The sequence below is a fragment of the Myiozetetes cayanensis genome, unplaced genomic scaffold (genome assembly GCF_022539395.1).
Source record: "Myiozetetes cayanensis isolate MyiCay16 unplaced genomic scaffold, myiCay2020 scf5-8, whole genome shotgun sequence".
Taxonomy (NCBI): domain Eukaryota; kingdom Metazoa; phylum Chordata; class Aves; order Passeriformes; family Tyrannidae; genus Myiozetetes; species Myiozetetes cayanensis.
The window spans coordinates 44,674,781-44,697,860 of record NW_026087742.1 but is presented as its reverse complement, the minus strand read 5'-3'; the positions used below and the strand labels follow the sequence as shown (position 1 = coordinate 44,697,860).

Below are 23,080 nucleotides of genomic sequence, written 5' to 3'. Positions count from 1 at the left end.
TACTTGATGGTGTTCTTACTTAACCTGAGTGCATTAAAATATATGAATGCAAATTTATATCTAGCAAATTAATGCCAGGACTCATAAAATTACATTGCAGTAGAAATATCTCACCAGTCAGGCAGCAGAGATGCCTTGCAAACACTGAATCATAACTGTAGTCTTACTTTCTGTTATTCATTCATTCTGTAATTCATTATCTCCTGAATGATTGGGCTTTTTATTTGCATAATGAATGCAAATAAAAATGACTGTACTTCAATTAGTTATATGGTATTTTTAGGCAATTAGCATGTAAGCATTAGTATTACAAATATGATTAAGCAATTATTTAGCAAATGCTTCTACCCTGGTTGGCTTCTATACATCTCTTTCTAGAGTTACTTCATAATTCTTACTCATACAGCAATAAAACTGCACAACTTCAGTTTTCATCTTTCTCTCTCTCTTATTACACGGTTTAACAGTAGCAAATACCTAAAGTGCAAAAAGAAATCACATCATCAATGGGGGATAAAAGGATAAAAGAAAGCCTCCAGAAAGAATTGGGGAAGTAGAAGCCAGAACTCCATAAGTGGAGTTATTGGATATCATAGAACAGAAGTAAAAACGACAATTAATTAAGAATATATAGATAGGGAGAGGTCTACCATCAGTACAATAATTTACCCTAAACAAATACCTAGAAGATGTATAATTCTCAAATTATCAACATTCTAAAACACGTTAGTCAGAAGCCCATGAAGACATATTTTTATGCTTTTAAGCACTGAACATAGGTATTTCACTTCAAAATGAAGCAATGCTTCTTAAATTACATATTTTAAGTTTTAGTTAATGCCAGTATTATACATTTGTTTAGAATGCATCTGTTTCCCAGGGGCAAATTGAAATATTTTCAGTAAATACCCATAAGACATTAAATATACCCATATTCTGGTAATATGTATATTTATAATCATACTCTGACAAAAGTTTTTTCTCTGGAACAGTGATATCATTCCTGCTATAGTGCTTTTCAAAATCAAGAATAGTGGAATGATGTAGATAATTTTGAACTTGGATGTAAACCCTCAGCTGAAGGACTAGCAGAGTACCACAAACTGACTGAACTAGAAGTGATTTCCCAAAAGGTTTGTGCTCAGAAGGCACAGTTGCTGGCTGTCAGACCACCATAAATGGAAAATATGAGAACAAAGAGAGTACTCAGTCATAAGCATTGTATTTAATATGCATTGTATACAGTTAGTTAATAAATGGAAAAATGTCATATTTGTCATATTTGTAAGCACAACTCCATAGGTTTAGGAAATGAGAATGCTCAGTTCAGAAGCACTGTTTTGCTATTTAAAGGGTTTTGCTCATCCACTGTTTTCCTTCAGAAAGCCACAAGCCATGTAGATCACAAGAAGTAAACAGAATCAAAATGACAAAACTATGCATGAGCTCCAGGTTATTCCAGGATACAAAATTTAGGAGGAAGAGAATAATAGGCTAAATAATATTCTTAAGTTATTATAAATTATCAGAAAGATATATTAGCATCAGACTGTAAAAATGTCTAAACTTAGACATCAGTTTTCACAGAGACTGTTATCTGACCATAAGGGATATAAAATGATATGTGTGCTGGCATGAAACTCTGGATAATATCAGAAAAGGCCACTTCCAGTACCTGACATGGAACCTGGGGAAAAGATGGCTTTTAGGAAATTGTTAGAAATTTCTCTGCCTACATCATCTAGTTCCATCACTTGCCGTTATAGATTTCCCATCTACATTGTGTCATAAGATACGTGTCTGAACATGAGCTTCTCTCATTCTATTTGAATTCAGTCTTTTGGAAGCAAGATACTTGTTTCCATTAAAACTTTGCTATGATCCAATTATAGGTGGCAGCTAAATAAACTCTAGGGAAGCCTCAGGAGACCTGATTGATGTAAGTTTTCAAAATGCCAAATCCACACCAAAGTACAAGGGCTGTGGCCACTTTTACGAAGAGCCATGGAAGAGGTAACACTTTTTATATAGTATTTTAAATAACATACAATAGATACATTATAATAGATATTATATGTATATAATGCTATATATTACATATTACATAAACCTATTGATTTAGCTATTCAGCAAGGAATTCTGAAACATTAGTTCAATTCCCTCTTCATCTTGAGGGGAATGAAACCTGTATCTTTTACCTCAATTTGCCAGACTACTACTAGCTTGCCAGGAATAAAAAGCTGGATTTCAGCAACCCCTGTGGTGAATATCAGTGTTCGCACAACCAAGTAATCGGGCAAGAAACAGAGCAACTACGCAGGGATAACCTCGTGGTCAGGACATTCATCTGGTTCTTTTGTCAGGATTATTTTTAAAATCATAACTGAAACTCCCTGGTCTCTTCCTATACCTCACTGAATGCCCTAAGCACAAGAATAACATGTGCTTCCTCTTGTTTGCTCTCCCGTGGTTCCACAATCCAACAGAAGGTCAGGTTCTGTCAAAGGGAGGAGATGCGACCCAGCAGATGGGTGCCTGTGTTCAAAGAAGCACTCCTGCATCTTGGAAGCTGTGTATACCAAGCAACTGAACCACAGATAGAAGTCCGGATCTGTTCCTGTTCTCACTAGTTACAGTGGGCTAGTTTCAATGAGGTACCACCTCAGTGGTGTTTGTCTGGGAAGGACATTTCCTGAATATATCCAAATCTCGCAGTTGACTATAGACGTGCCATTGAGATATTTGTTGGACACTTATTACATGCAAACCCCTGTTTTTAGGTCTTCACTAGGTCCTAAAGTCTTAAAAAATTTTGTAAATGAAAATGATGCATCTTATTTAGATAGAAGAAGTTCATTAAAGGAATTAAAAAGTAGGCAATGTTATTTTAAAATTAGGAAAGCTTCAATCTTGAAATGCAGATTTTGTTGTTAAAATTCTTCCTACCAGTTGGAAGTAAGTGCAAACATGTCTCCTTCCTTTTATCTCCTTTTCTTTACGAGTGAGTCATAAATTCAATCTATTAGACTGAAAAGGACTCTATACGTTTCCTTCAAATTACAAAAGGCAGTTACTGACCACAGTATAATTGCAATGCTCTGTCTCCACTACTTAGCTATAAAAAGATATGTTCTAACACACTTATCTCTTTGTTTCCAGAAAAGCAGTCTATCTTGAAATTCAGCATTTGGATAAGAAAACCAGTGGAATGTGTAATTCAGAGGCCATTTGTGTCAGCTTTGTTTGAAATCCTGCTCTAAATCTGAATGACAGAGAATGAATGTGGCCTCCCTTCATGTGACACGAGCTGAAAAGTTATGAGCATTAACAGCTTTACAGTCAGCTCCTTGAAACATGCAACTGCATTTTAGTAGGTTTTCTTGAAACAGTATTCCCTATATTTAGTGCTTCATATCATGGCACTTTACGCCACATTCATCCAGCACATCATATTCACATGGCACAGCACAACCACTGAAGGAAAAATAGAGGGAAAACAGCAGAAGAAAGTAAAAGTGTAGAGATAAGGCATGAGGTGAGAAAATATATTACCTACAACTTGGTATTCACTACCTTAATGGGGAAAGGAAGCATATTTAAATTTAAAATAGAAAAGTAATAACTAAAATCACATTGTAAATTTTCATATCGAAGTGCTTTTCAGTAGCTAGGTTCCTGTGTTTAACAGGGTAGAATGAAACAGAATATTTATGAAGCATTACAAAATAGCCATTCATTGGTAAACTTATCTGAGCTCCTTCACAACAGAATGCATGAATTTTGTTTACACTGACATTTAAGATTACCCTTGAAAGTAACCTTTTTCCAGTTTCAGCTTTACAAATTGGTCTGTTCTGCCCACATCTTAACTTAGCATCTGCACTGCAGACCAGTGCATTTGCTACTTAATCCTTCCCAGAAGCCCTCCATGAAGAAATGAAATCACTGTCATCTCTGCTTTCAGACTTGACCCCGATTATGACAGAAAAAAAAATAAATAAAAGGACTGAGGCATTTTGAACTTCTCTGGGTGAAGGGTTGCCAGGACAAGAGAGAGGAGAGGGACATTTTACAAGGGCAATTAGTGATAAAACAAGGAGGAAAGATTTAGATTAGACATTGGGAAGAAATTCTTTACTGTGAGGGTGGTGAGGCACTGGAACAGGTTGCTTAAAGTTGTTGGATGCCCCACCTCTGGAAGTGTTCAAGGCCAGGTTGGATGGGGCTTTAAGCAACCTGTCTAGTGGGACATGCCCACGGCAGGGGAGTTGGAATTAAGGTCCCTTCCATCCCAAACTATTCTATGATTCTATTACTCTGTGATGACACAAGTGAGTGGTGTATACACTGCACAGCTACATACCCTAATACTCAGTTTTCTTAGGATTAAGCTAGCTCAGTTTCTAGCACAAGTGTTTAGCAGCTCTGGATTCATGTTAAATGCCATTACAGTAATTAAAAACAAACTTCTGTCAATTCTGGAAGAATCTGTACTTCCCATTATTTTAAGTTAATTGAAGGTAGAATTGAATGGGATTTTAAGTATTACATTTGAGCTCTGCTAACACATAGCACAATTCTAGATTAAAGGGTGTTTATAGCTGACATGGTAAAAATCACTTAAGAGATAAGTCATGAGGTAAACCCATTCAAGAAGGAGAACTTTACGAACTTTATGAACACTTTGAATTAAGCTCATATTTTTAATTTAAATGTTATCCTATTTCAAAAACAGGTGGAAAAATTATAATAATAGTAACCTGAAACAATGTAACTTATTAAATGAAGTGCAGATAAGAACTTAAAATGTAACATAGCATAACAAATGTAGAATAAAACTATTAGTTTTAAGCCTATTAGAATGTTAATTGATGATGCATTTGAATAACCACAGAAAATAGTGGATATGTAGCCAATTAAAATTTAGGGAGACCCTCTTGACTTTGCAATAATAGAAGTCCATTTCCTACTTTACTAAAATTGAGGTAATGACAGAACATGACAAATCTACAACATAATGAATCTACTCTCTACAAAACCAGATAACATACACTTACAATGCAGAACCCTACACACTGATCAGAGTGTGACACACTGAAGTTCTACTGTAACAGAAGAAACACATTTTTGGAAGTGGACATCCACATGTAAAAAGAAAAATGTCTTAAGCTCATACTGTCTCCAAATGCAAGCACAAGGTATCTTACTGCAAGTAAATTTTAAATATAAAAGAGAAAATCAAAATAAGTATCTTAATAATTTCCCTCTCAGTTGCCATTCCCAATTTAAAAATTCAATCAGCAAGATACAGACAGGGTTTTTTGATAGCTTTAATCATCTTCCACTACTCTCCGCTAGTTATGCCTATTGGAGAAGAAAACTAAGAAGAGAAATTATGACAGAAAGTAACAAACTGCCAAGGTATGAAAGGACAGAAATATAATTCTAAAGGAAATCGTCTTTCATTTCAAATATTTCTTTGAACTGACTTATAAAATGACAGATAACATGTTCATGAAGAGAATATAATTTGAGTTTATTACCTCATCATAACCAGCATATTATAAACTAATTTGGGATACTCAAAATTACATAGAATAATGCACAAAGAAATGCTACCTCAGAGTTAAGGAGCTCTGAATCATATGAAGTACTTCATAGTGATTTTCTCTGCCCAAACTGCTCTTTAGTCATATAGAACTTTGCACATTTCCAAATTTTTCTTCTGAGTCTGCTTCCTCAGATTGATACTAGTTTCTAAAAATCTCAACTAATAACAAGTCAATGACCTGCTGCAGACAAGCAACTCGTAACATAGTAGAAAAACTTGTATTTCAGTGTTTCAAAAGTGAAAAACAGAAGTTTACAGAAAATCTTTCCACAATAGTTTTAAATATTCACCATCAGCAATAAATAATTCATAATTCAAATCACAGAGCAATATATAATTTCCTTCAAAACAGTAACTTGTCATACAAAACAGAAAAGAAATTATTAGTAATTCTGTGTAGAAAATCACATGTTCAAAAAATTTGACTATCTATAGCAAATAACATTTACTTATTAGATTTATGTTTTTATTATAAGTTCTTACCTAAGCTGTTTAAAAGCTTCTGCTTTTACAAGTGGTGTTTCTACAGAGTGTTCAAAAAGTGCTCCTTCAGGCCCTGTAAAAAAGAAAAAAAAGAAAGAAAAATACCATAATGTAATAGAATGAAAAAAGAAGTAACAGTTCTGATATGGTCACCTTGACATCAGAAATTCAGATAAGAAAACATATATTAAGAATTATAAGACAATAAAATCTAGCTACATTATTACCATTACAGTATTGATTGGAACAACACAATACAGAGCTAATGTAAATGTACATTAAATTCTTAAAATGAAATCTTTGAAGGTAGAGAAATTTTAAACTACTTGGGACAACAAAATAAGTAAATAAGATTTGTACAATGTACATCACAGTCAATAGAGATAATTTAAATCCCAAAAAACCTTTTCAAATATTACGGTCCTAAATTATCATATTTATTTTTAGACTATTCTATGTGTATCAAAAATTCTGGCATATAGCTTCATCAAAGATTTACCCCTATTTATAGGGAGACTTGCTGAATATAAAATGGCATTTATGCACGCAAAAAGGTAATGATACTGGGATCAGACAGTTTACCACTTGAAATAAGAGTGGTTTCATCCCAATAAGGAAGAAACGGTGGGCACCCAATCTCACCTGGACCTTCCCCATTTGATCTGAAAATCTTCCAAGAACATCCGTTTCTACTCTCCTGCTTATTAGCATTATTGCAGTATCACCAGCTCAGTGAACATCTTCCCACCTAAGCTTCTCTAGGATCAGGGAACTCACTGAAATAGTACAAAAGCCCCTCAGCAAAAGAGAGGGCTCAAACAAGCATTGTGAAGGTCCTCATCAAAAATTGGAGTGGCTTTCCTTAGGCTGAGTGATCTTCTCCGGCTTTGAGGATTCACATATCTGAGCACTTTTCAGCTGAATATATAGCAAGGCAATAACACATTTTAATAGTTAGGATATTATACAAGGTGGCTTGTCTGGCTGCTCTGTCTGTTAGAATAGGATGCTGTTACCCTCCAGAAAGAATTCTGGGCTGTAGAAACCCTAAGTTAGGGACTTAGACTCTTTCTAGATAGAGAATGACAATGAATGATTAGAAAGTACGGTGTAGATAGTATAGATGTGTTATTAGATTGTCTCTAATGTAGTAGAAAAAGAGAATTAAAAATGTTTGGGGGAACTACAGAGAACACAGCAAAAGGAAAAGAAGTGAAATCAAGAAAAACCATTAAAAATAAATACATTGCTGAGACAACTGAGAGGAAGACTGTCACTTCATGAGTGCTGGGGGAAAATTCTCAGGATGTCCTAAGGAAGCATGAGAGAATGAAATCTCCTTAGCTTGGATGGAAGAGATGTACACAAGTCATGAGAATTACCATATTAAATCACTCCACCACTTCGAGGAAGCATCAGCTGTTGATATCCTCCTCCTCAATTTAAATAGATTATTCTGCATCATAGAACCTAATGTCTTGATGGACATAGTCAATTATTCTCCTATTCTTGTATTTGTGCTGGTGGGTGTTACAATGTGGCAACCTTACATGTTGAAGAAGATGAAAAAACACCCTACACCTTAAGGAATTAAAAATGTTTATCAGAAAATGCTGATTTGGTACAACTGAGATATTTTGCAGGGGTATGTTGATCTGTTAAAAGTGTAAATGTGGCTCTTGGGGACACAACTTAGTGGTGGACTTGGCATTGCTGGTTAATGGTTAGACTTGATCTTAAAGGTCTTTTACAGCCTACATGATACTATGATTCTATGGTTCTATAAAGACAGGCAAGTGGTAATGGAGGTAGTATCACTTTCATGGAAATAGGGGATAATGGAAGAAAGTCAACAGGAAACATCCATGTTAATGCTCTGGGGGGAGACATCAGGTGGTGTAAGATGGAATGAAAAGGCTTACTTCCATATTCTAGAGCTATCACCTCTAAGCAAGAATGAACCCTTGCGTTTATGTGAAAAAAACTTCTTAAGTTTGAACAGTATGAGACTAACAAAAAAACCCTCAGGACAATATTATTATGGAATGCCCTAAATTGATTTCTTGTCTTCATTTCCTACTTTATCTTTTAAACTGTAAAGAAAGAACATTAATTATTATATGAATATTACGATATTTACTATTTTATAGGCTACTGCTTATTAATATAATGCAATTTAATCCTAAAATACACAAGAACAAGATATTAATTTTCTCAATGAGAGGATTGAAGCCAACAAGATTCATTAACTTCCCAAGCACCCTATCAAGCAAGAAAAATTTTCCTTCTCAAAGTCTAACAAAATGTTTATTCATACTCTCAGATTGTCTCCTACTTACCTTCTGAGCCGAAGTGTTAAAATCAAACACACATCCTCACATTGCACTTCAGCATTAGGTAGGCAAACAGAAAATCTTTGCATAGAACAGAGCACTAGAAAATCACAGACAACACTCAGACAATACTTTAGGAGATGTTTCTAAATGACAAAGAAGCAGAGGGTGATACAGTATGCTTCTCCTTAAAATACTGATCCCCTCTGCCCTGCCAGCTTTCCTTCAAGAAAAAAAAAAGTAGATGTGGGGACATGGTTTAGTGCTGAACACAGCAGTTGGTTGAACTTGATGATCTTAGAGGTCTTTTCTAACCTTAGCCATTCTGTTTCTATGAGTCTGCCATGACATCATTGCTAGTTATAAAGCAATCAGCTCTTTGCCAGTCAATAAACTGTTATGAAGTGGGTTTTACTGTCACCAATGCCAACTGGATATATAAAACCCTACCAGAACAAAATGCTGATGTTCAGTACCTCTGTAGCAACATAATAAATGTCTGCAAAACATGCAGGTGATTTCTGACATAATTTTAAAGAGGATGTAATTGGAGTACGTGCTCTTTCAGGTAGCAGTAGTTGTCATGAAGGGTTAAGCTGAGCTTTAGTTTCATACACTTACATTTAAGAATTTAGTTGCCTAATCATATTTACTTACTGTCATCTAAAATACTCTTGTACATCCTCCAGCTGCCACGATCAAAAGAAGCATCTCTTGTAGATACAGAGATATCATGTGGTGTCTCACACACGCTAAGATGTTTCACACACAGCTGGATGCTAATGTTTTAGCATGTGAACTCAGCCATTATCCATGGTATTTCATGGAGATGAGGGAGCTGTTAAGCTCACCCTAGCAGCAGACATTTGGTCGGCACAAGAGCTCTCCATGTGGCAGGTCTAGGTGTCTTCTTCATGCTCCAGAATGCATTGGCTGTGGACTGGAGGTTCAATTCAGCCATTTGAACTTGAGCATCCAAGACCAGTCAGTGACCCTGTGGGGTATCAGTGGCACTTTGCTGGTCATGGCTTTCCCCAGGCGTTTGCTCTTCTTAGAACAGAGAGAGTCTGTTGCTATTTTATTCTACCCCATGTGCCAGAAAATGTCTGGCTGAAATAGTGTGAAATACACCAAACTGTAGAAAAATGGCAATTCTTAGAGTGTTGGATTGGATTAGCTTATTCTTAGACTTTTTCCTTTGTCCTCAAATATCATAAATAATAGACAATTGCTCTCTGCTATATTATATTTTAGTTGAAAACTGTTAGGTTTTCTTATAAATTTTACTGCGTTTTCCCTAATTCACATAAGGAGAAATAAAATCAAATAGTTCACTATACTGTACATAAAAACCTGCAAAATATTCTTTGTGTGTTTTAAGCCCAGGGTCATCTGTTTCTTATGGTATGAACTTTTCAAAATTTATTTCACATTGATCTTGTTCTCTATCTAAAATGTTTTAAAACTATCTCAGTATGCAAAGTACTATTAATGTATCCTTCATGCTAATAGTACAATTTAAATCACAATAATTTATCCTTCATGCTAATAGTATCATTTAAATCACAATTTTAATAAATTAATTTGAAGGAAAGTAGGCATGAATCTCCTCTCACTTATAATAATTTTACACTGAAATAACCTCACTGACTTTATGTATTTGCTTTTGAATTGTACTACAGTGAAAAAAAGAAACAGGCAATGTGTCTTTCTTCAATATCTGCTGAAGTAAATAATTATCAATGCAGTGTAAAGATTTATGTTGGATGAGTCAGAATACATGCTCTAGCTCGTACATGAATGATTTTTACTTTGAGCAGATAGACCTTTTCCAAATCAGTTAACAATTATGCAGTTTTTCATATCTTTGTTAAACATGCTTTTCTATTAAAGTTTAGCATCCCTTGGGCAAACAATAATTATTTGATATGGTTTCCTGGTTAAACAAAGTTGTAATTTCAATTAGGTTAAAAAGTAGAAAAACCTAAGATAAGACCCTCAGGCGTAAACAAAATTTATTAACACAGTTATTATAACTTAACTTTGGCTTTGAAACACTAATCATGTAGTTACTACCATATTTATAGTTTTGCACAGTGAAATAATATGAATCTATTCATTAAAATTAAGACCTCAAGATTTCAGAGGAACAATAATTAGCAAAAGTCAAACATGATAGTTGCAATCTGATAAAAATATTAAAAATATATTTGAAAACAAGTTACAGAATAATTTTAATATTTCTTTTGATGGACTCTTCTGCTTAAAGAGAAATCACACCTTGATCTATTTTAATGCAACCTTACACCTAGAAAATGAAGGTTGAATTTATCAGGTCATATGAAAGGAAATAGCTTGTCATGTGATAACTCTGATGTATTACTTTGTAAATGAGTACTTTAGTGATTTGCAGAAACAGACTAAGAAAAACTTGTCTTTTCACAAATGACATTTAAAATATACTACAAATATTATCCTGTGAACTTAATCTGGCCTTTGAACTTAATCTGGCCACTTCTGTTAAGGACAACAAGAAGAGTTTTTATAAATACAACAATAGCAAAAGGAGGGGCAAGGAAAACCTCCATTCTTTGTTGGACACAGAGGGGAACATAGTTACCAAACACAAGAATAAGGCTTCTTTGTCTCCGTTTTCAACAAGAAGACAGGTTGTCCTCCTGGCTTCCTGAGCTGGTAGACAGTAGTGGGGAGCCAAATAGACCTCCTGTTCTCCAGGAGGAAGAAGTTAGTGATTTGCTGAGCCACTTGGATCCTCACAAGTCTATGGGACCAGATGGGATGCATCCCAGGGTGACAGAACTGGCAGAAGAGCTCTCCAAGCTGCTCTCTATCATTTACCAACAGTCCTGGCTCACCGGGGAGGTCCCAGATGATTGGAAGCTGACTAATGTGACAGCCATCCACAAGAAGGGCTGCAAGGAAGACCTGCAAAATTACAGGCTTGTCAGCCTGACCTCAGTGCCTGGCAAGGTTATGGAGCAGATCCTCCTGAGTGCAATCACACAGCACCTACAGGATGAACAAGGGATCAGAGCCAGCCAGCACGGGTTTAGGAGGGGCAGGTCCTGTCTGACCAACCTGATCTCCTTTATGACCAGGTGACCTGCCCTGGTGGATGAGGGGAAGGTTGTGGATGTGTCTATGGGTTCTGTCTAAGGCTGTGGTCTTCAGCAAAGCCTTTGACACTGTCTCCCATAATATACTCCTGGAAAAGCTGCAACCCATGGCTTGGACAGGTGGCCTCTCTGCTGGATTAAGAGCTGGAGGGCCAGGCCCAGAGAGTGCTGGTGAACGGGGCTGCATCCAGCTGGCGGCCGGTCACTAGTGGTGTCCCCCAGGGATCAGTGTTGGAGCCAGTCCTGTTTAACATCTTTATTGATGATTTAGATGAGGGGATTGAGTCCATCATTAGCAAATTTGCAGACGATACCAAGTTGGGAGGGAGTGTCGACCTGCTGGAAGGCAGGAGGGCTCTGGAGAGAGACCTGGATAGGTTGGAGACTTGGGCTGACTCCAACAGGATGAGGTTCAACAAGGCCAAGTGCCGGGTCCTGCACTTTGGCCACAACAACCCCCTGCAGCACTACAGGCTGGGGACAGAGTGGCTGGAGAGCAGCCAGGCAGAAAGGGACCTGGGGGTGCTGATTGACAGGAAGCTGAACATGAGCCAGCAGTGTGCCCAGGTGGCCAAGAAGGCCAATGGCATCCTGGCCTGTATCAGGAACAGTGTGGCCAGCAGGAGCAGGGAAGTGATCCTTCCGCTGTGCTTGGCACTAGTTAGGCCACACCTTGAGTGTTGTGTCCAGCTCTGGGCCCCTCAGTTCAGGAAGGACACTGAGGTGCTGGAGAGTGCCCAGTGAAGAGCAACCAGGCTGGTGAAGGGACTGGAGCACAGGCTCTATGAGGAGTGGCTGAAGGAGCTGGGGTTGTTTAGCCTGGAGAAGAGGAGGCTCAGGGGAGACCTCATCACTCTCTACAACTACCTGAAAGGAGGTTGTAGCCAGGTGGGCGTTGGTCTCTTCTCCAAAGCAACCAGCAGTAGGACAAGAGGACACATTCTTAAGCTGTGCCAGGGGAGGTTTAGGTTAGACATTAGAAAGAAATTCTTTACACAGAGAGGCCCATTGGAATGGGTTGCCCATGAGAGGTGGTGGAGTCACTGTCCCTGGAGGTATTTAAGAAGAGACTGGATGTGGCACTAAGCATGGTCTAGTTGACAGGGTGGTGTTGGGTCATGGGTTGGGCTCTATAATCTCAGAGGTCTTTTCCAACCTGGATGATTCTGTGATATATGTTACACACAGAGCAGAAATACAGTGGCTTTCACTTTGCAAGATAAAACCATATAAAAATACCAGACAGATCCCAAAGTTTTCATAAATCTAACTCATTACAGCTCAGACTAGAATATCGAGAATTTTTCAGCCTCAAACAGTGTGCAATAGAAACATTAAATACTTCAGAAAAAGATGCATCAGTACAGTTCCAATCACTAATGGTTTTAAAATTAAATAAACACAGACATATTTACATATTTTTTAATATATATTATTTTGTTGTTAAAATTTCTTACTGATTATTAATTGGAAAAGGTCAGAATATCTTCATATTTCTATTTCTTAAAGAGGTAAAATTAGAACTTGTGTTCACACATAATGATGGATTTAAAAATGCCATTTCTATTGTGCTTTTCTTATGGGTATTATTTGAGCATTTCTTAAATGGTTACAAACCTGTGACTCGAAGCTTATCTGTGCCAATTACAACCTCATTTTCATCCACTGTAAAAAGTGGCTTTCCATCCTTTGAGTTGATCTGAAATTGCTGACCGTGGAATTCTACCATTTTAGGACCTGCAAAGCACAGTAGAATAATGGAATAATGACATCATCTTTCTTCAATTTTCTATATAAATTGTTAATAATTTTAATTGGTGTCTTAATAATTTAGTGACTCATTCCAGTACACTAAAGATCATGAAGCACCCAGATATTCTAAGTATAGTAGCCTTTTAAGTACTGAAATTGGATTAGTCTATTTACATGAGCTAACTTGTTGTTCAAACTGTGCCTGGAGTCATGCTTTATAGTTGGGTTTCCAGGGAATTTAGGAAATCCCTCACGAATTGATCAAGACAAACATTCATGTTCTTGGTGTTGAAACTGCTTTGATCAGTATGAGTCTAGCATATTTTTCTTTTTTCTGAAACATAAAAACAAATTATCAAAGTCTTTGCAGCATCATCCCTTTTGATTAGGGAGGTTCAAATGCTTTAAAATTACAAACATCTCATGTAAGAACAAGACCCTCAGCTCTTCAAAACAAATGTCAGTTTAGCTACACATATCTAGCAAAAGATACTTATTATGTTCTTAAAAGAGTTTCAAGAAACGATGAGAACATTTGCAATTGATTCTGGTACTCCAAGAGTTAAAATAATTGTGCACAAGAGAATCTGCATATTTCCAGATCCTAAATTCACTAAAAGATCATGTTTTACAGTGTTGGCTTGGTAAGTGGATAAAAATCAAACCCTTTATATTTCCTTTTCTTACAACCCTATCAATTCACACCACATAAGTTTGAATATCTATTTCATGGAGTTGTCATCTAAATCTATGTTCAGAATTAAAACTACAGAGAATGGTCAAAGCAGTTGAGACTCCTTTTTCAGCAACTTTTAATAATGGTATTTCACAGACTATCCATGTGACCAAGAAGCATTGAACTGCTTCCTTCCCATTAAGAACCTGTCTTACCATGTCTACTCCTCTAAGTGTTAAATATATTCCAGGCAGTAATTCTCAAAAAGCATGGGAATTTTTCTTTTTGTTAGACCTTATGTTAAATTAGCTCTGTTGTTTAGAACATGGTGCTAATAATGGAAGGTCATGGGTTTGATCCCCATATGGACCATTCACTTAGGAGTTGGACACGATGATCCTTGTGAGTCGCTTCCAACTCAGAATATTCTCTGATTCTGTGAAAATGGCATTAGGTGACAGATGATTGATAGTGCTAAGAAGAACATGCAGGTATTTCACAAAATCTGCATGGTAGCTGGTACAACAGATGCATACCATAAGGTTCCAAAAAATTCCTTATTGTTTCAGTAGATGCAAAGTAATTGCTTTCAGTAGCCCATCAAGCACAGAAACGGTTATAGAAACCAAAATGTCCTAAACCAGGGCAATAATTTTAAGGTGTAAACTCCAATATTGATTCTACTTGAAAATGGTCAGGATAGAGGGATGAACTCTGTGTTATGTTAAGCTCTGTTGCACATGTGCACCCAGGTACAGCCTTGCAGACCTCACTTTAGCTCTTCCCTGAAGTTACTATGAAGCACATGACTTAATTTCTGCAAAAAGTGATATCAGAAAATATCTTTGTTCAGTGAAAAGGTATTAAACAGTATTTTTTTTTTTACAGTAAAGAAGAAGTTCTGGGTAAGTGAGGCAATCTTGTCAATGCCTTCCTAGAAAATCTTGGTTAAGGTATTTTATTTAAGGTCCCTTCCAAGGCAGGCCATTCTATGATTTTATGATTGTTCCTGTTTGTGCCCAGCAACAGTAACAAAACCGTCTATTTATGTAGTGTAGCCAGATCTTTCTGTATTCAAACAGATCAAAGGCCTGAATAAACTGAATATTACCAACTTTACTGGTGTTGCAGGGGCTGGTTCCTCATCCTTCTCGTTCATCTAATCCCATGATTTTTAGAGCCAGATTTAATAAAGGAAAAACTCTGCAAGCACTGAGAGCACTCACTGAACATTACATACTTTCCAAAGGAGCCTTAACTTGTCTCTCTTTGAAACTACAACTCATGGCCTTGCCCGTGCTGGATTTCCATCCAGATTTCTCTCCCATTTGATCTCTGGACCTTGCACACTTCAATAAATTTTTAACAAGAATCTTCAGGTCCACAGTTTTCTCAACAAAAATGTCCCCGTAAAGTGGGACAATGACTGCCCTATAGACAATCTTCATTATCAGAGAATAGTATGGATAATAATTGATGTATTTTATATCTTTAGAGGGGGTAGTAGGGTAAACAAAATTCAAGTGTATGTTTTATTCATGCTAGAGATTAGACGTCTCAGTATATGTGGAACAAGTTTCAAAAAGGAATAATAGGCTTTTACACAAATGGGAATAAATTTATGTAATGAAAAGTAGCCATTAATTTCTCTTAGTTGTATTCCACAATACACATACACTAGTTATATTGCAATAAGACTAATAGTATTGTGATCCCAGTGAGGTTAATTTTCAACTCATAAACAGCAGCCAAATTCAGTATCTGAAACTTTAATCTCCTAATGCCTACATGTGTTTTGATTGCCATCCTAGTATATTAACTACATATAAGTCAACTAATACTATATAATCATATTTATTGATAAAATCCCACAATTAAAAATTCAACCTGACTGAAAGCAGGTTATAGAAGAGTATTAATTTTCCACTTACTGACAGATGGGTCTTGCAAAAACAACTGACATACTGCTAAATGGTCTTCCTTTCCATTTTTCCTCCTCACTCTTGACTCCTCTAAGGGTTTTCTAGGGAAGGAAGTTCTTTTATTTACTGAGTCCATTTCAGTTGAAAAGCATTTAAATAAACTGCCTTCTACTGCTACCCAACCTTTGAATTCCAAGCCAATACAAATATAGATGTACAAGACTGAAAAGGATCTTCTATAAAAAATGGGGCCTGCCATAAAATACATATTCACAAATGCTTAATAGCAATGAAATTTGGAGAGTCTGAGCTTTGAAGAGCCTGCCTACATGTTACCAGTAGGCAGACTCCTCAAATACAGTTAGTTCTGCCAAATACTACTTTAATATATAAATATAAGTATACTTCTAACGTGTCTTTAGAACTTTCAGAAGACAAGGCTTTCCAACACTGGATTTATTTGTTTGGGTCTTTTATTTTCTTATTCTCTCTTGTTACCCATCATTTCTGATAACCTATGGCTGTCAGCTATTTTGTATGCTTTGCTCTTCTCCTACAACCTAGAATCATTGAAGTGTTGAATCCTGAGGACCTTGGGGTATTCCTATACAATTTAATTTTTTAGCTAATTTTTATTAAAGCACCTTAAAATAAGATCTCATTAAAAGTTTATTAAAAATGTAACACTCCTACAGAGTCAGTTCTCATTCCACGAGTAATACAATACAATACTAATAAATGTAAAGTCATTAGTTTCAGAAAGATAAAATTAGTCATATTTTCATATGGAATGGTATGTGAATATTTCATTAGTATTGGTATTTCACTAGAACAAATGCATTATTACAGAAAATACGCAGCATGTTGCATGTATACATTTTATGTCCATATCATACGTCTCTCATTGCCTTGAATAACAACTGTAATACATCAATAGAACATTTGCTGCTCTTGTTCCCTCTTTTTCTCTCAGTTCTCCTTTTATGCAATGGATAAATGAAACAATGATGTCCCCTCAGAACAAAATAAGAATTCCTTACTGTCAGTGTTGCCTAAACTTTGTTGTTCTCTGTGATTGAACAGAAGTCTAGAGATCTTAAAAAATTGGTTCTCCATGATGGTTAGACACTGATCATGCAGACAGTAGCGATCCAGCTAGTGTTAGGTATGTAGGTGATAGCACTTTCCACTCTCAGAGTGATTTAGCTAATGCAATGTCTTTATCCATCTAGGTATTAGCCATATAGAATGTTCTTTTTAAATATAAAACCAAGAAACTCATGAAATATTTCACTGCAAAACGGGCATGTAGAAACGACAGTAGGAACAGGAGATCACGTTTCTCACACAATAACTTGACAAAAATGCTATGGTGTCACCTTTTTTCTCAGGCTTAATGAACACAGAATTTGTTGTATGATAGTAACTTCAACAAGAAAAGGTGAAACACACAGTCCTCAGACAGATAAGGTGAAAAGGAAAGTACTAAAGGAGGTGAGGCATGATAATTTGAAACCCTGTATGAAGAAAGAACAGCTAACATGAGTCCCTCATTCCTGAGCAAATACTTTAACGACTCTGTCATCAGTATAATGGATGTTCTTTTTCCTCCTTTTTTTTAAAAAAAAAAAAAAAAAGAAAGCCATGAGCTTATTTATCATAAGGTCAACTCCCGAACTGTGATTCAGGAGTATTCTAAGCATACGTATGGGATCTGGGCACAGGACAATGTGAGAGGATCAGTTAAACATGTGGGGCATGACTGAGTTGACAACATAACTCTCTGGTGCATTTACATACTTCTGCCTGGCCTTCAGCTTATTTTTGATGTCCTAGTGCATCTAGGACTTCTACATCAGACTAGAAAGTCTGATATGGGGTCTGTAGGCAACATGAGCCCTTTCAGAGCTGAAGGTTGGGCAAGATGGAACCACAGAAGAATGCAAGCCAGAGGTAACCTCTGGAAGTCACCTGGTCTCACCTACTAATCACATCAAGGTCAGCATGCTTGGAAGTTAGATAAAGGTTCTCAGGGTCTTATCCAGGTAAAATTTTCATACCTCTGAGGAAGGGAATTTAACAGCCTCCCTGGACTACCTATTCCCATGGTTATCCATTCCAAAAGTGGTACTTCCCCCCACCCATCTATCCAGTTGCATTTTGCCTCCCTGCAACCCATGACCATTATCACTTTTGCCCTTTTGCTGTGCACCCCAAGAAGAATCTGAATTCCTACTAGCAATAGAACAAGGGGAAATAGCCTCAAGTTGCACCAAGGGAGGTTCAGGTTTGATATTACAAAAAACGTCTTCACTAAAAGAGTGGTTAAGCGTTGGAACAGGCTACCCAGGAAAGTGGGTTCAAAAAAGTGTTCAAAAAATGAGTAGATGTGGCACTGTGTGATATGTTTCAGTTGGCATGGTGGTATTTGGTTGAAGTTTGGACTTGATTACGAAGGCCTTTTCCAACATTAATGATTTTATGATTCACTTTGTCTCTAGCCCTCCTTAGAAGCCCCCTTGAAGCTTTCTTTTCTTGAAGGTTAAACAAACACAACTTCTTCAGACTCTTAAACTTCATGTGCTTTCACTCCCTGACCATCTTAAGAGCACCCTGTGTGTGTCTCCTCAGTTGGCTCACAGCTCTACCATACCGGAGAGGGCTTAATAGTATTCCAGACCCGGTCTCCCAGGTGTGGAATGATGTAGCACAGTGTGCAATTAGTCTTCGCTGCCACAAGGGTACACTGCAGATACATGTTCAAACAGTCCACCAGGATGGGGGTGTCTTCTGCAGACCTGCTGCAAAAAGATAGGGATCTAGTTCCTTTTTTTGTCCACTAAATGCCATTGGAATTTGAAAGTAGTTACAGTTGAAATGACTAGGATTTTAGACGTACTTTATTATCCAAATTCTATCAAAGATTACAGGCACAATAAATGTCAGCTATTTTAACTTAGCCTTTACAAAACCATCTAGCATTAACCAGTGCCAATAATTCAATATTCTTATTACTTTAAAGGAAGAAAGTTGCAGGAACTATCTTCACCTTTAGAGATAGCTATTATCTCAAATTATCATCCAATTACTTATGCTAATGATTACTGTACCATAGGAACAAAGATATGTATGCAAATTTACTGAGACTATGGAAGTTGAGAAGGTTATAAAATATTTAATAATTTTCCATTTTTCCCTTATTTTGAACTATTTTCTCCCCTTGGAATAAAGGGAGAATTAAGCTACTCAGACAAGTAATTGCTCTCTGATAACAGACAGGTATCCACTAACTGGTTATTTTCTGAATAAAAAATGATTTCCCAAACATTAGCCTTTTTTTTCAGAGCCAAACTCTGCAGATTCATGTTCTTTTCTTATTGACTCAGTCAGAAGAGAAGTGACAGCATAGGATTCAAATCCCCTGGGCCAGGTTAAATTTCCCCTTAAATGTGATGCTGTCATACTTAAGCAAGTTGGTAGTACACATTATCAGAGAATCATTGAATGGTTTGGGTTGGAAGGGACATTAAAAAAGTCTAGTTCCAACTCCCCTGACATGGGCAGGGACACCTTTCACTGGGCCAGGTTGCACAAAGCCCCATCCAGTCTGGCCCTTGAGCACTCCCAGGGATGGGCATCCACAGCTTCTCTGGACAACCCGTTTCAATGCCTCACCACCCTCACAGTAACTATCTGTTTAACTCTTAGAAGATGTTTTAAGTCTGGCTTAAGTCAGCCTTTCTGACTGTGAACATTATCATACATTTCTTCATAAAGACTATCATATTTGGAGACAGGGTGTGCACATCTTGCTATGGGAAACACCCTACTATTCATGGTGCTTAGACATCAGTGGTACTTTTTTTCAGAAGAGAATACTTCTCATTGGAGTCTAAATATCAAACTGTAGATGTAACGTCCAAATCACTTTTTCACAAATAAGTTGTCATGGTGATATGCTTAGCTAGCTTTAACTGAATATTACTTAATTTTTTCTGCTATTAGTTTTAATTCTTTGCAATGTGATATACAAAATAGTCTCAAAAAAGACTAAAAGCATATGCATTTAATACAGAACAGGAACATGTCTGCCATGGATTCAAACAGTAAAACAGAAAAGAGGATAGATTAAAAAGTCTGCAGGATGTTTTAGTAGCCACCCATCATTCTCTAAATATTGCTTGACAAATAAATTTTACTTTTAAATAAAACTAGTATGTATGTCTTGATATGATCAGATTCATTGGCAGTTAAAATCTTGTACATTCTTGATCATAGGAAGACTGAATTACCTCAAAAATACTTCAATGAAGTTTCAAATTTATCTTTCCAATAATTGCTCCCATGTTGTATCTTTCCTTCTTATAACTGGACTTATAGCTGGACAGCAAATAAAGTTGTGCAAATAATAATCTTCCTGCAGACAAATATTTTCAAGAAATATGTTCTTTTTATCTTAAAGATAAAAAAGAACTTGGACAAAAATGGAGTTTTTCATTAAATACTTCATGGAAAAATGAAGAAAAAACGATTTCACAATGTCATTAAGTCAAGTTTGTGAAATAGGCTTCGGGGTTTTGCCTGTAAAAACAATATCAAACATCATGCTTCCTTAACACTGTTTGCTTCTTCCTATGCCTCTGGTGAAAAAATAGCATCACTTGAAATATTAAAATGCTGATAAGAAAACCAGAAATGATTTGACATTGGAAAGTAATAGTTTCTATACGGCAATTACTTCTAATAAAGAAATATATTAGGTACTGGCACTGATCTGTTTCCTTAGAATGTTGTTCCTGTTTGAAAAAAGCAGGGTGGGATAGCACAAATGCTCTCTTTGCAACAGCTGCTCAGATTAATGTTACAGACGTGAAAATGGTCTCAAGGCAGAACATTGACTGTAATTTTGTTTTCACACTGCATAAAACATTTTGACTTTCACCATATTCCCATGCTTTCTGAGTGGAGCTGATTTCATGCTTAACAATGCAGAACAGCTTCATAATCCAGTTATCTAAATAAATTCTGTCAAGCTTTAAATACGTTAAATGGAACCCCTAACCTGAAGCTACTGATGTTACTATTCCTTGGTGTAAGTGATAGAACTAGGAGGAGGGTCAGCAATCTACTCTATTGGAATCTGTTCTCACAGGTCTTGCATGACTTTGGAAACCTCTTTCTTTTGGTGTTTTTTGTTTGTTTGTTTTAATTTTTTCCAGGAAACATATATTACAAGTAGAATTTAGGGTCTTCTGTAGGTTGAAGCCTCCTTACATGACCCTTGAAAAATAGATATCTTTAAAAACTGGCCCTACTTTTCAGTAATGACAAAATGAAAATGTGCTGCTCTTCATTCATGTCCTTATTATCCAGCACTGGAACACCACTGCAAAAGCTGACTGTATTATATTCATCTCCTGGTAAGCTGTATATGGAAGCCTACGTTTATACAGGTGAAACATCATTTGCTGCTGGATACCAGTGTTGCTCTTAAATATTTGATAACTGACTATATAGTCCATATGTTTCTTTTATATATAATATATTTATTATCACTCATTATTGAAAAAGTTTGACAACTTTTTACATTAAGTTGCTTTATTCTGGCTCAGGTTATAAATCAAAGGTGCTACAGTGCTTCTTCATTCTAGAAATAAAAATGCTTTGAAGTAGTAAGAACAGGAATCTTGGAGATTACAATTAACAGCTTTCTTGGATTACCGAAGAAAGTTCTAGATATTACAGTTTAGAAGGCTGATAAGCAAGCTGTGATAATGAAACCTGGACCTTATTAACAATTTTAAAGACAGGAGCTATTATAATGAAAATAATTATAATCTGTTCTGTAGATATCCTTGCCTTGCCTATATACAACTCTCTCCACAGTTTTTTTAATTCCCTATGACTATCAATCCTATATCTTCCTATAATTATGCCTTCCTTAGATTCCTTCCTTGCTGTCTGTTGGGCAGCATCCTTTGAAGTCCCATTTCTCCCAGAAATGTTGCTAAAACAATCACTTCCCCCAATCCCTTAATTAAAGGTCCTATTTCCTTTTTTGTGTTTGTTTGTTTGTTTTGGTTTTTTGTTTGTTTGGGTTTTTTGGTCATATATGAGTTTTACATGATTATAAGGAGTAATTCCAACAAAATGGGTTGTTTTGTCATCCAGAGGGACATTGAAGTCAAAAAGGAGTAAAACATAGAGTTGGTATGGTTTTTTTAAAATTTAAGCTCCTTATTATTTTGACAGTATTCTTTTCTTGGCAAGCAGTTAAAAGTATTTGCACTCAGTGAGGCTTCTGAAAGCAGTGTATTTTGGAACACAGACCAAAACTCAACATCTACAGCAATTCTTTTTAAAGATCTCTAATGTCCAGATAGCTCCTGCAAGAGGTATGTCATGCAGGTGAACTGAGGAACATTTAGAAACTTTAAAACAGGAGTGGTCATGTTGGAGGTTGCTCATGTTTGATGTCCTTTTATTATATCTGTCATTCAGGAGGGAATACATAACATTGTGCCTTGTTATCCTCATATGAGGAATTTAACAAACTCCTTGAAGTAATGATTTGTTTCAGAACTCTCTTGTGAATTACTTCTATTGAAGACTGGGCATTTAAATTAATCTTAGTGACTTATTTTAACAGATCATTTGAATCACAGTTTCCATGAGTTAAAAGGTATTTTTGTTATAATGCTATGAGTATTATATTGTCATCTGTATTATATTGTCATCTTCAGAACAATCCCAAACTTATCTATACAGCTCCTTCACAACTGCAACTACTTGTATTTATAAGATGACTAGAGTTTTAAGATATAATTCCAGAATACTGGCAATTGTGGAAGACATTAACTCTTTAGCAAAGGCTTGTGCATATGAAGTAAATAAGCCACACATCTATTTTTCACACTCCTTATAAAGGAACAGCATTTTAAATACATGCATTTTATGAGTCACTAAGGATGGCTAAAAATATAAAGCTATGTATTTACTTTAACAGACTGTCACCCCAGCTGATGGTATTTGACCATATATTTAGGTATTAACAGAGTTCTTTAAAGTATTAAGTTTTTACTGCTCTTCCAACACTTATGTATCAGTCAAAAATTACTGTGATTTAATATTTGTAATATTTCATTTATGTATTTACAATGATACCA

General features: G+C 36.2%; 1 protein-coding gene across 8 annotated transcripts in view; it reads right to left on the bottom strand.

Annotated features, from left to right (window-relative positions):
* Positions 1-23,080, bottom strand: part of SGCG (sarcoglycan gamma) — a 109,908-nt gene that overhangs the window by 13,976 nt on the left and 72,852 nt on the right. For all 8 annotated transcript variants that reach the window (XM_050333176.1, XM_050333179.1, XM_050333177.1 and 5 more), the window contains 2 exons: positions 13,182-13,301; positions 6,095-6,167 (listed from right to left, as the gene is read on the bottom strand). In XM_050333176.1, the coding sequence (XP_050189133.1) occupies positions 6,095-6,167; positions 13,182-13,301 (193 nt within the window). The remainder of the gene's footprint in view (positions 1-6,094; positions 6,168-13,181; positions 13,302-23,080) is intronic.